This window comes from Gymnoscopelus microlampas (genome assembly GCF_963454915.1).
Source record: "Gymnoscopelus microlampas genome assembly, chromosome: 14".
In the NCBI taxonomy this organism is placed as follows: Eukaryota; Metazoa; Chordata; class Actinopteri; order Myctophiformes; family Myctophidae; genus Gymnoscopelus; species Gymnoscopelus microlampas.
Genome location: NC_139951.1, coordinates 31,881,972 through 31,896,555, shown reverse-complemented (window position 1 = coordinate 31,896,555; position 14,584 = coordinate 31,881,972). Strand labels below are relative to the sequence as shown.

Genomic DNA, 14,584 nt, shown 5'->3' with positions numbered 1-14,584 from the left:
ACGCATCCATTTCACACTGAATAAAGTTATTTTGAATTTGACTCTCTCCCCCTTTCTCTGTCTCTGTCTCTGTCTCTGTCTCTCTCTGTCTCTCTCTCTCTCTCTCTCTCTCTCTCTCTCTCTCTCTCTCTCTCTCTGTAGCCATAGACTTGTTGTATGGGGGAATATACTGCTTTGTGTGCCAAGACTACATTTATGACAAAGACATGGAACAGATCGCCAAAGAGGAGCAGAGGAAATCCTGGAAAATGCAAGGTACTAGAGACAGACAACACACACACACACACACACACACACACACACACACACACACATATACAGGTGTACACATACATACAGCCATATTATATATAGGTAGATATTGTACGTATGGAGTTGACAGATTTACTGTAACATACTGTGTGTTGTCGCTTTTTTTAGTGCCGTAGTAGGCATGACACAGGTGTGTGTGTGTGTGTGTGTGTGTGTGTGTGTGTGTGTGTGTGTGTGTGTGTGTGTGTGTGTGTGTGTGTGTGTGTGTGTGTGTGTGTGTGTGTGTGTGTGTGTGTGTGTGTGTGTGTGTGTGTGTGTGTGTGTGTGTGTGTCTGTCACAGGTGTAGGTGAGAAGTACTCATCGTGGGAGCCCACTAAGAGAGAGTTAGAGCTACTGAGGCACAACCCCAAGAGGCGGAGAATCACCTCCAACTGTACTATAGGTGACCAAATAAAATGTTATTATTATTATTACATATTTGTAATGAATTATTATTAATTTCTATTCATGTGTTTGTGCATGTGTGGGGGGGGGAGAAATAATGCTGTTGTGCATGGCACAGCATCCTCACACGTCTTAACCCTTTAAGGCCGGGAAGGGAACGCATGTGTGTCATTTTAAGATTTCTTTGGCTATTCAAAAATAGCAGATATACAAGCTCATAGCGCGGTACCGAGTGCTGCGCTATGAGCTTGTAGATCTGCAATTTTTAGAAAAAAAATGTAGAACATTTTTGCAAATCTTTTATTTTCAACTCAAATCTTTGCTTCTGGGGGTCCCTGGAACAAAATATTCTTAGATGGGAGGGGGTCCGCGGACAAATACATATTATTTTGGGGGTCCTTGACATGAAAAAAGTTTGAAAATCATTGATAATATAGCAACATAAGTAAAAAATCAATTTAAAAAAACAAACTGTTAGACATTTGTAAAATCCCCAGAAGCAAAGATTTGAGTTAAAAACCTTTGCTTTAAAAAAGTATATATATATATTCAAACTAAAGATTTGCACACATTTTCACGATTTTTCAAAAATAGCAGATCTACAAGCTCATAGCGCGGCACTCGGTGTCGCGCTATGAGCTTGTATATCTGCTATTTTTGAATAGCGCAAAGAAATAAAAAAAATGACACGGATGCGTTCCCGGTCTTAATGGGTTAAACAACACACACTCAACAAAGTGCTGGCATCTTTACAACAGAGGGACAACCTGGATTGAGTCACGTGATTATTTCCCCGTCTCAAGCGGTGCTAGAGAAAGATAGAGTGAACAATGGCTGGGGAGTGTGCAGGGAGTGTGAAAGAGAGAAATGAGCATGGGTGTGCGGAAGGAGGGAGGGACAGAGAGAGAGATAGAGAGAGGTAGGAGAGATGGAGGTGGAGAGAGAAGAGACGGAGGGAGACAGATTTGGAAAGACAGAACGAGGCGGTGTTTAGCATCCAGTAGTAGCCTGCATCTATCTTGTTTACCATCTCTGAGCTGACGGGGAGACAGATGGAGGGAGGGGAAGAGGAAGGGAGATGAATGAGAGATGAGAGAGAGAGAACGGGGATAAGTGATGGAAGGGAGATCAATGAGAGATGAGTGGGAGAAAAGATGACAGCAGAAAGTGATGGAGGGGTGGGAGGGAGAGGGATGCAGAGGAGTTTAGAGAGTGTGAGGGGGATAGGAGCTGGGCATTTGGGAGAGAGAAGAGGAGACGGAAAAGGGACAGAGAAAGAAAGGTGGAGAGAATCAATTGGCAGTTGTAGAGAGAGAGGGAGAACTAGAAAAATGTGCTCCTCTGTGCTCCTCACGGCAATCGGACGCTGCTTTCATGATTTGAGGCATTTTGTACAAAACGGGCCACTCCTGCAAACTTTGGAAGCCAATCTTAGCAAATCAGGATAGAATATGAAAGATCCGACAGATCGGTCTTGATCACATGACTATAGAGATAATGTGTACCGATTTGCGTGACATTTAGACAGAATCTGTTATTATTATCAAAAAGAATTTTGTGCAAAAATCGGCATCCTAGTGGCGCTATAAGTTTCATACAAAAGTATTGGCATCAAAATGTACTTAAAGTACCAAATGTTTAGTACTAAAATGTTTGAAAATAGCAGATCTACAAGCTCGTAGATCGGCTATTTTCAAATAGCCTATGTATAAAATAGGGCTGAAGTGGTTAACGTATGTTTCATAATATCATCATTTATATCTTAAAAGTAACTAGCAACTAAAGTTTTCAAATAGTTGTAGTGGAGTAAAAGTATTATATTTGCCTCTGAAATGTAGTGGAGTAGAAGTAAAAGTACAGAAAATTGAAAATACTCCAATAAAGTAAAAAATCCTCAAAAGTGTACTTAAGTACAGTACTTGAGTAAATGTACTTAGTTACTTTACACCACTGCCTGTACTGTTAACAAACTTGTCAATAAAGTATTCAATCAATGATTGGGGTTGAGGTGGAGTCTGAAGAGGTGAGTCTTCAGACTTCGGTGGAAAAGGGGTTGTGAGTCTGCAGTGGATTCTTTTTGTATATCTGTGACAATAAGCATTTGGGTCTATCTCTGTCACAGGTCTGCGTGGACTGATAAACCTGGGTAACACATGTTTCATGAACTGCATCGTTCAGGCACTGACACACACGCCCCTGCTCAGGGACTTCTTCCTCTCCGACAGACATAAGTGTGAGATGCAGAGCAACTCCTGTCTGGTGTGTGAGATGTCACAGCTCTTCCAAGAGGTGAGCGTGCGTGTGTTGGGGGATTGACTTGGGAAAAGTATAAAGTATAGATAAGTGACTGTTGTTAATCCATAGTTAACAACGTTGTCTCAGTTGCTCCAATGAACACAATTGGCTGTGTTCAGCGGTTAGGTGCTGGAAAGTCAGCAGGGGAGGGCGTTCTCTGTCTGCACTAGCGACTAACGATCTAGAAGCTCAAAACGCGGTGCGATGCGACACGTTTTGTGCTTGTAGATCTGCTATTTTTGAATTTTGAATCCTGAAAAGTAACAGTTTTTGACGTATGAGATTCCACTCAACAGCAACGATATGGAGGTGGTGATCTCATTATATGGAAGATGGGGTACTTTTTGAAGCCGTGTGTTCAGTTTTCAAAGGACCATGTTTCATCTGCACTCTCTCTCTGTCTCTCTGTGTCCGTGTGTCCAGTTCTACTCTGGCCATCGTTCTCCCCACATTCCCTTCCGTCTGTTACACCTGGTGTGGACTCACGCCAGACACCTGGCTGGCTACGAACAGCAGGACGCTCACGAGTTCCTCATAGCAGCCCTGGACGTCCTGCACAGACACTGCAAAGGTCTCTTAGACGCACGCACACACACACACCCTAGACATAATAATGCAGGTGCACTCACATACAGTATATTAGTCTTAGACATACTGCAGGTAGACACACACACACACACACACACACACACACACACACACATTATATACTATATAGACAGACACATATATGCTCGAGGCATATTGCACACTACACTCACCCACATGAAAACTACACCAGACGTTTTCAATTGCCGGTCTATGATCCGTCACCAGTCAGTGGAATTTTGGATTCTGGACCACAGAGTAGTCTCACTTTGCCAGACATACGTCTGGTGACAACTAAATTCAATGTAGGGGCTGATTTTAAATATCTTCCTGCCCAATTTCCACTCCCCCAAATCTTATACCTTGTGCTTATTTTCTTCCTGTTGCAACTACTGTCAAATGTTTTATTAAATGTATTCATGTATAGAGTTTTATACTGTTTTTTTGGAGGTTTCACCTTCAATATAACATTCATTCACCTCTAATATGAAGTGTTGGCAACCATATCACCATTAATTAAACATATTATGGTGATAGGCGAACACTGGGGAATTGCCCCAAAAACAAATTTGTCACTACAGCGGGACTCTAGTTGTTGCTATCATTGCAGCACTGTATTTAATTATACTATCTGCTAGCGTTTCATTGATTGATTGGATTTCTTCATGTTTATCGTATTCTTTTAAACTTGTGGTTGACAGCCTAATACCAAAAACATTATACCAAAAATGTACAGTATTAACACATTTTATTTTACAACCCAACATTACTGACTTACTGTTAAATGGTGTAGTACCGGTCCGTGAGAGAAATTGCAAATGCATAGTGGTTCCCAGGGACGTGCAGGAATATGAGGGGCAGGGGTTGGAATTCCAAAAGGGCACCTTTACCTGGCGCCACATAGGGCGCCAGCGAATCCTTATTTTTTTTACATTTCTACACAGGAATATCTCATTTTAAATTAACACTAGGAATCTAGGATTATACTGAAAAAATAACTCCACTAACTGAATAATATTCATACAAAAATTCCAATTGTTATAATAACACTGGTCTGATATTTTCTCCTTTTCTCTCTCACTTTCATCTCGCCACATGCTCTCCCTACAAGTAATTTGAAATGAACAGTATGATACCTTTTTCTTTCACACATACCTATCTGTCTCAAATTAAGACGCATCACTCGTCTTGTGTGCTCTCCTCTCCTCGTTGTTGAGTGGACATGTGCGTTGTGCGCCCGGCCAGGTTTCGATTGTGTGTACTGTATATACTTTGTTGTGCGGTATCGCGCACAGAAAATAGCCGATCTACAAGCTCGCGTCACACTGCGATGCGTAGTGAGCTTGTAAATCGTCTATAATTCTGTGCACGCACTGCGCAGCACCGCGCTCAATTAAGTAAGCTTTACTGGAGATGTAGTGTAGGCGGCATGGATTTCTACAGAGGGCAATTCTTTCAACATAAAATGCTGCATTCAAGTTCAGGAGAGTAAGAAAGGGGCAATTATCTTGAATGCTGCCTTCGAGTATGGCATGGAGAAGGGGCATTTGCGTTTTTTTCACCATAGTAAATGCTGCATCTATGGTCTGGAGAGAGGGCACTTTTTACCGACAGGCAAAAGGGCGTTAGCCCAAGCCCCCTTTGATGTCTATGTGTGCACGTGCCTGGTGGGCCCTTAATAATAATAATAATAATAATGAATTGCATTTTTATGGCGCTTTTCTAAGTACTCAAACTTACTCAAAGCGCTCTTACAATGGTTCATTCATTCATTCAAGGAGGGGACATTGGGCCCTTGGGACAAATAGTTTGAGAACTCCAACTGCACACAAACACGCAAAATGTGGAATCATTCAGAAAAATATTAACACAACTGTTCTCTTTTGGGGGTCGTTGGCATGGAAATGCTTGAGAACCACTGCCCTGCATATACAGTACTGCACTGATACACACATTCATATTAAATGCTGTGAACCTGTGTCAAACAAACCAAGTGGTACAGTAATTACAGTGCCAAGAAAATTATTAAAATAACAGTGCCAAAAAAATTAAAATAACTATCTACGTAACATACTTAGCATTGTGGACAAGCAAACGGCACACATCTGTCTAAAATAACAATAAAGATATAAAGGAATACGGAGTGCTAACTGCTAAGGGGTGAGGTGGAGTCTGAAGAGGTTAGTTTCAGACTACGGTGTAAAATGGGGAGTGAGCCTGCAAACCTGTGACAGATAAAGGTAATTCCACTTTACCTTGGGAGTGGAGTCTAGTATGCTTGGAGCGTTGGCCAGGGTGTCATAGGGACAGGATGGACCAACGTTCTGTGTTAGCTGATGTAAGTGTTTTGAAATGGATGATGCAACATTTGTGCCAACAGAGCACGAATCGAACTTAGAACTGAGACGGCAACATAGAGGGAGGGAGGGATCAAGACAAAGGGAGAGAGGGAAATGAATAAAGAGGGGATAAAAGAAGCATTATGAGAAAGACACAGGTTGATAGAGGTGGAGACGGTGTCTGTAGTGATGAATGAAGAGAGGAGAGGACAGTAATTGACAGTGAGCTGTTTGAGAAGTGCTGATTGCATTGAGACTCTTTCTCTCTCTCTCGCTCTTTCTGTCTCTCGCTCTGCTTCTCTCTCTGATACTGCAGTTGAGGGGGCAGACAGAGTGAACGGTGATATTGGTGGGAGGGGCTGTTATGCAGTACTGCTTGTGTTTGTGTGTGTCTTCACAGGATAGAAAGATGAGGAAAATGACAATTTGCTTCCAGCTCAAGAAATGATTAATGTGATGAATGGAAAACAATGATGTTCCTCACAATTAAAGCAATAACTGTGTGTGTGTGTGTGTGTGTGTGTGTGTGTGTGTGTGTGTGTGTGTGTGTGTGTGTGTGTGTGTGTGTGTGTGTGTGTGTGTGTGTGTGTGTGTGTGTGTGTGTGTGTGTGTGTGTGTGTGTGTGTGTGTGTGTGTGTGTGTGTGTGTGTGTGTGTGTGCGTGCGTGCGTGCGTGCGTGCGTGCGCACAAACTTTCATACAGATGACAATGGGAAGAAAGCCAACAACCCAAATCACTGTAACTGCATCATCGACCAAATCTTCACTGGTGGGCTGCAGTCAGACGTCACCTGTCAAGTCTGCCAGTAAGTGTGTGTGTGTGTGTGCTTGTTTGTTATCTTATCTCCTCCAAACAGCAGGTGAAAATTGTGAAAAATAGCATGCACTTGACAGAGGCGGAGATGCTATCTGTCTCCCACTATCCTCAGACGATCAATTCTGTCCTGAAATGACTCATACTCTCCTCTCCTTCCTGCAGTCAGACACGAAAATCACACAACACAAATGCTGACAATTTATACACTTCCACACACAGACCACAGAACACACACACACACACACACACACACACACACACACACACACACACACACACACACACACACACACACACACACACACACACACACACACACACACACACACACACACACACACACACACACACACATCCAGCTGCCTCATCCACTGCAGCAACATGAGTTCTCAGACCACAGGACCTATGAAGTTGAACTCTAGTTCCACCCGGTGGTCAGTTTGCGTACTTCACATTTCTTCTTCTTTCTGTTTTTTGGAGACAATCGAATGTGGGTCAACCAAGATTTGAAGGTCGTACATCAACAACATTGGGAAATGTGACACATAAGGTCATTGGCAATGGCAATCTTTGTTGGGAGAATTTTAGTTACTTTGGTTGCAACCTCAGTGGCTTATTTCACAATTTAAATAAGCTTTAGGGCTTTATTGTGTTTTTATCCTCTGTGATATTGTGTCTGCTATATGGTGTGGAAGTGCTGATGTGCTCTTTCCTTTTATCACCAAATAAATGCATTCATTCATAAGAGGAGCGCAGGCTAAATAATCATCATCATCATAACCTTTTTTTAAACTCAGAGTACAATTGAGGAGCAGGCCCTCATTTTCTATGTAGGCAAGGTAACAATAAAGAACAGAGTACTCAACAGGTAGAGTCATCCATAAATAACACTAATTCAGAAGACAGAAAATACTTAAAAATCTAAACGGCTTAACCAAAATATTTTAAATAAAACGGTTACAATCTCGAGCAAAAAGTGTTAGAAACCTGGATAACAGAAATAAACTGCATTTCACATTTATATCTTTCTCTCTTTCTCTTTCTACTGGTACTAGTTTAGTTTTGGCATTGCGACAGAACACACGCCTTCCCCTCACGTAAACTCAATGCTCACCTCTTCTCTTCCCTTCCCTCCTCTCTCTCTCTCTCTCTCTCTCTCTCTCTCTCTCTCTCTCTCTCTCTCTCTCTCTCTCTCTCTCTCTCTCTCTCTCTCTCTCTCTCTCACTGTCTCTCTCTCTCCCAGCGGTGTGTCGACAACCATCGACCCGTTCTGGGACATCAGCCTGGACTTGCCGGGCTCTTCCACGCCCTTCTGGCCCCTCAGCCCGGGAGGAGACGGCTCAGCCCTTAACGGAGAAACTCACACCAGCGGGTCCACCACACTCACTGACTGCCTCCGCAGGTACCAGCACCAGACATCAATCACAATTAATAATTATATACTGTAGAACACAAGAACAGGATACCAGGAGTTGACCCTGGAATTGTGCTTAAATGACTTGGATTCCAAGTGTTAAGTCATTTTGACAGAAACTACATTTATTATGGCCATTATGTGGTAATCTGTGACCATTTTACCTTGTCATTTGGTGCCATGCCATTTACTCTGATCTCACACTTGTAAGTCACTCTGGATAAGAGCGTTCTCCCTCACAGAGCAGTTCTGTGAGGGAGAATTGAGCTGTTACAGGAACATACGATATCCCACAAAATGTTATTTTTTTCCTTTTTACCTTTTGTAAGCCAGAATTGTTTGTCTGACCCAAGACCTATACTGCCTTGTTCACAGGACTAGAATAGAGGACAAATACCACAGCAGTGTTTGGTGGTGTTTTCTTGTATCCAATTTTTTTTAATATTAGTATATAATCTTAAAAAAATGATTTTAATATAATATTTTTAACTCATTAACTGCCAGAATATAACATCGTCTATAGCTGACCTTGCCAGCGATTTCCGAGCCTTTTCACTAACCTTTGAAAAGTCATAGAATATTATTCTTCACAATGATCAATCCACGGATCGCTTTAAAAGACGTATCCGGGTCTTGTAGAATCGAAGGAAAAAAGTGTGCCGTCGTGATCATCCGTTCCATAGTTATTGGCAGTTGAAGAGAGTCAAATGGTGACTCATAGGTTAGTGAAGAGCGCCATCTAGCGTATAAACACTGAAAACACCAAAACATGTCAAACAAGTCAATGGTGGTGTGGGCTTTGGAAAAAAACATGTCAAACACATCTATGGTGGTGTGGGCTTTGGAAAAAAACATGTCAAACACGTCTATGGTGGTGTGGGCTTTGGAAAAAAACATGTCATACACGTCTATGGTGGTGTGGGCTTTGGAAAAAAACATGTCAAACAAGTCAATGGTGGTGTGGGCTTTGGAAAAAAAACATGGTAAACACGTTAATGGTGGTGTGGGCTTTGGAAAAAACATGGCAAACACGTCAATGGCAGAGAATGAGTTAAGATATTAACCACTATATTGCTCACAAGTATTTGAGCTTGTAGATCTGCTATTTTCACTATAATAACATGCCCAAAGTACTGCAGGGACACAAGGTTGAAAGTGGTTAATAAGAGTATGCAGCATCGCTGTATTTGGAGATAAATTGCCACCACAGTCTACTGTTAGAACGGAGCCAGTACAAGAAAAGTGCACTCCTTGATTGCAAAATAATCGGTTTGATTTGGGGTCAGATTTTGGGCCGTTCTCCAGCCTAGATCGGGAGCTAATCTAAGGCATAATTATCCTCTAGTGTGAGCCGTTCAAAGATCCAATCTTAAGCCCCCGAGTTGCTCACAGGACAGTCAGGGCCGTCCCAAGAATGTTTAAACATGTTTGATATTTATCTGGATCGCTACTGTCTGAGTGGGAGTCGATTGTAACCGCGAGAAAGACAGTCTACAAGCAGACAGACGTGAAGTGAACTGCTAGTCACTGCTGCTGCTTTCGCATGTTATCACGTGAGATGAAATGACGTGAGGTGCTGCGTTCTGGCAACCCCGAGAATCTGAATTGAATCCAGAGCTTATCTCCTTGTATTTGTATTGTTCAATTGAGATTTGTGTCAGATGCTTATCAGAGTGAACAATGTAGTGCCACAAAGAAACTAGGATACCAGGTAAACGATGAAACCTAGTAGCATCTGTAGGGCTTGTAGTGCATACTAAAAAACATTATCTATACTTGACAGACAGCCGTAAGCAGCAGCAAATGACAAGCAAGGAATGAGCAATACAGCTTCCCTTTTGACCCTACATACCATTTTCCTGCATAAATTATATAATTTTCTAGACCGGAATATTCAATCATTTCCGGTACAAAATCAAATGTAGCGTAACTACCTCTCTGTAGTCACAGCACGCACATACACACACACACACACACACACACACACACACACACACACGCACACACGCACACACGCACACACGCACACACAACCACACAACCATTCCATCCATTCCTGTGTTCTCTGCAGGTTTACCAGACCAGAGCACTTAGGCAGCAGTGCTAAGATCAAGTGTAGTGGTTGCCATAGCTACCAGGAGTCCACCAAACAACTGACCATGAAGAAACTCCCCATCGTCGCTTGCTTTCATCTCAAGGTAGTGTGTGTGTGTGTGTGTTTGCGTGCGTGCGTGCGTGCGTGCGTGCGTGCGTGCGTGCGTGCGTGCGTGCGTGCGTGCGTGCGTGCGTGCGTGCGTGCGTGGTAATACAAGATTCATCTTTCAAATTATCAAAAATGCACAGAACCTTTGGAATTTTGTTTCATGAAATAATCAATGCTTATTGATTAATACCAACTTCCCTGACATCTCTTCTTACATCTCTGTCTCTCTCTCTCTGTCCTTCTCTCACTCCCTTGACTTCACTCTTTGTCTTCATCTCTCCTTTCCTCCCCCTGCCATCTCTCCCCTTCCCTTTCTCTTCATCTTTATCTGACCCTCCTCCCTCTCCCTCTCTCTCTCTCTCTCTCTGCCTCTCTCTGTGTTTTAGAGGTTTGAACACTCAGCCAAGCTACGCAGAAAGATCACCACCTATGTGTCTTTCCCCTTAGAGCTGGACATGACCCCCTTCATGGCCTCCAGGTCTGTCTGTCTGTCTGTCTGTCTGTCTGTCTGTCTATCTCTCTCAGCTATATATCCAGTGCACATACACGTATGAACATGTTTTTGTATTCAATGTGGTTTGGTGTGTTTCAGTAAAGAGAGCAGGATGAATGGGCAGTATCAACAAACCTCAGACCCCTTCAACAACGACAACAAGTAAGAACACAGTGTTTGATTTTTTTGCTGACTTAAACCCTCTAAACGGACCGGCTTCGAATGCAACCAATGCACTGAATGGGACATTATCACGTTTTATCAGACGATCGAATGGTCTAAGTAGGCGAGATACTGACCTACCCGCGTTTCATCAGACCATTGATTTGGGTGTAATCAAGAGATACTGACCTACCCAGAGGCTGAGCTGTCCCCGCAACATGATTTACGGTTCTGTGCCTATCGGTGCATTACTCGGACGGCGCTGAGTAGGCTCAAGCGAACGTTGCAACAACATCATCCCAAAAAACCTGCAGTAATCCTGGTCTCTATACTGCCTCCCCCTGGTCAGCCGGGGCGCCTGATGGAGGGTAAGGAACTGGTTGGAATACGTGTTCCTTCCACACGCTACATCCTACTGGGGAAACTCCCCCCTGTCAGGTGATAAGAAGCGGCCTGCTCACTCCTCATGCATTGAAGGAAGCATGAGCTCAGTTTGGGGCTCTCCCCAGGCTGGCCGAGGGAGAGTAGCGCCACTGGCACTGGGTGAAAAAATGGGTTACAAAAATCGTGGGATAAAAACATTTAGTATCTTAAAAAATCACACCCAGTGTGAAGGTGGCGGCGCGACGTGAAGCTTGACCAATCACTTTGTTGACGGGTCTGACCAATCACTTTGTTGACGGGTCTGACCAATCAGAGCGTTGACGGGTCTGACCAATCAGAGCGTTGATGGGTCTGACCAATCAGAGCGTTGACGATGAACACGGACAAAGTCAGGTATAGAGCAGGATCCGCTCTATACCTAAAGGTATAGAGCGGCTAGCGCCGCTAAAAAATAAACACCCCTACGGCCCTTCTTCCTCACACCTCTGTTCTTTTTCCTTTTTTCCTTTATTCCTCCACCCCCCATACCGCCTTCCTCTTCCCTTCTCTCTTTCTCTCTTACATTTCCTTTATTTCTACGTCTTCCACCCCTCCCTCTCTCTCTTCCCTCCCTGCTCCCTCCCTCCTGTTCCCTGGCTCTGGCAGGTACAGTCTGTTTGCAGTGGTCAACCACCAGGGAACACTGGAGAGTGGACACTACACCACCTTCATCCGCCAGCACAAGGACCAGTGGTTCAAATGTGACGACGCCATCATCACCAAGGCTAGCATCAAGGACGTACTGGACAGTGAAGGGTGAGAGAGAGAAAAGAGAGAGAGAATGTGTGTGAACTGTGAACAACCCCCCCCATATGGCCCCAAACAAAGGATAGAATTTGTCAGAGTGTTTAAAAAGGTGTCCCCTCTGGTATTTTTTGTCTCTCCGCTAGGTACCTTTTGTTCTACCACAAACAGTTCCTGGAGTACGAATAATTCCCCTCTTTGTCTGCTCACTGAATCCACAACGGCGGTGTGGAGGAGAGAAGAGAGGATGGGGAGGGAATGATCAAAGACAAAGAGAGAGAGAGAGAGAAGCAGAGAGTGCTGGCACCAATCGAAGACAGAAGACATGATGGAGGCAAACAAAAGTTAGTGGAGAGGTGAAACACTCAACAAAGACGGGGCACATGATGATGGAGTGAAGGGAGATGGGGGAGACACTCCACAAAGAGGGTGGATGTGATAAAGGGATGAGACGAAGAGAGGGACATACTGTAAGAGCCGGAGCATCCAGCAGTCCAGACTAGGCGGATCGGCGACCTTCCAGGACCGATGACTTTCCGATTCCCAGACGGCCTCTCTACCCACTCAGCTATATACAGTGTATATATATATATATATATAAATATATATATATATATGGTTGGTAGGTTGCCCTAGCTTATGCATTTCTATGTATATTCCCTCTGAATGCAAAAACAGTAATGACAAACCGATCATTTATAACTTTATTTGTAATTCTCAGATACTGTAGGACATGATCAAAAAAAAAAAGATCTCTCCAGAAGTTAACTTAACTGGTTCTGTTAGGATTCTGTCCATCCCTCTCTCTCTCTTTCTTGATTCATCCATACAGTAAAAGGGCGGCAAAAAAAAACTAAGAGAAAAAAAAGCATAGCAAGTATATTTTTCTACATAATCCAAATGTTTGTTTACGGTTTTGCACCCTCAACCCATCCCCCTTGAAGCTTGCTGTTTGCTGTCACTTTTTCCTTCTTTTTTTACACAAGGAAAACACAAATGGTGGTGAACATTTCCACGAGCCTGCTGTTGTGAAGTCTGTTCGGTTTTTGTTTGTTTGTTCATAGCACGCTTGTGGGTGTGATTGTTTTAATTTTTTTGTTTCGTTTTTTATTTTACCATGGTGTCATTATATTGCCATATTTGTGCATAGTTCTGGATATGTTGTCGTGAGCGATGTTTCAGACTTAAACGGTGAAATTGTGAAAACAAGACAAAGGGGGACAGTACTGTTCTTAATTGTGTGTGTGTGTGTGTGTGTGTGTGTGTGTGTGTGTGTGTGTGTGTGTGTGTGTGTGTGTGTGTGTGTGTGTGTGTGTGTGTGTGTGTGTGTGTGTGTGTGTGTGTGTGTGTCTGTCTGTGTCCAATAGTCTCTCGGCTCACTCCCACAGTGTTTGCGGCATGTCGCTCGAATTCCGTGAGTTTGTGTGTGAACGTGTGTGCATGTGTGTGAGCAAAGAGAGCAAAAGAAGAAAAAAAAATACAACCCCAGTGTGTGTGCATTGGTGTAAATGCGTGCATTGGTGTAAATGCGTGTATGTATTCCTGTGTGTATGCACATGTGTCGTGCGTGTGCGCATGTTTCGTGTACTGAATCAGTACTTGCATTCGGCATGCTGTCAGAGCTGGTTCTTACAGTTTCCAGAGGAAAAATATTTTTTTCGTTTTCTCCCCCCCACCCCCACTTTTTATTTTTTTCCCGAAACGTTGACGAGTTGTATGTAAAAGTATGTATGTATGTACAGTTTGTATGTAAGTGAAAAAGAGTTCAAACTAATAGTGAAACGGTGGTTTGGTTCTTGCATATTGTAGTACAGTAGGCCACCTGGTCACCTCAACTGCGAACCTGTTCGAATCAAATCGATCAAAACCTTCAATGCACATACAATTACTGCTGAAAAGAAAAACTGGACACAATAATGGTGAGACTCACAAATAGAATAAAATATATCTATATCTTTAAACTCTCCTGTGTGCTGCACTTTTATTCCCATCCATGACATGATGGCATGTTGGTAAGAATTTAGGTTTCATGTGGGTGGACATTCTGGCCATTAAAGGACCATATTGGTGTCCGTACATGTCATCGTCTATTCACAGCTTTGGTCATATAACACAACTTACATAAGTACATGAGTTACAAGTTAATAAAACTACCCTAACAGACCTGAATAATTGAGTCAATGCTGGCCAAACATAATTGCGCTGTTAGACTTCTGAAATCGGTCCGTGCTTTTAAAAAGCAACAATAATGTAACTTTTGCAAAAGACAACCACACAATAAAGTTCACTGAGTTGGATTAATTTAATATCTTACTCAAGTCAAATGAATGGAATAGAGTGGCTTCACAATCAAACAAACCGCACTATGCTTCAGAAAATGGTCGACAGTAATGTGAACTGTACCGTGAGT

General features: G+C 43.0%; 1 protein-coding gene across 1 annotated transcript in view; it reads left to right on the top strand.

Moving 5' to 3' along the window:
• The window catches only part of usp22 (ubiquitin specific peptidase 22), a 28,746-nt gene extending 15,974 nt beyond the window's left edge, over positions 1 to 12,772 (top strand). The window contains exons 3-13 of the mRNA XM_084077806.1: positions 142 to 255; positions 594 to 695; positions 2,820 to 2,986; positions 3,416 to 3,563; positions 6,622 to 6,724; positions 7,979 to 8,137; positions 10,221 to 10,347; positions 10,739 to 10,830; positions 10,945 to 11,007; positions 12,037 to 12,186; positions 12,321 to 12,772. Coding sequence (XP_083933932.1) covers positions 142 to 255; positions 594 to 695; positions 2,820 to 2,986; positions 3,416 to 3,563; positions 6,622 to 6,724; positions 7,979 to 8,137; positions 10,221 to 10,347; positions 10,739 to 10,830; positions 10,945 to 11,007; positions 12,037 to 12,186; positions 12,321 to 12,363 — 1,268 coding nt within the window. The 3' untranslated portion in view covers positions 12,364 to 12,772. The remainder of the gene's footprint in view (positions 1 to 141; positions 256 to 593; positions 696 to 2,819; positions 2,987 to 3,415; positions 3,564 to 6,621; positions 6,725 to 7,978; positions 8,138 to 10,220; positions 10,348 to 10,738; positions 10,831 to 10,944; positions 11,008 to 12,036; positions 12,187 to 12,320) is intronic.
• Positions 12,773 to 14,584: the final 1,812 nt, after the last annotated feature.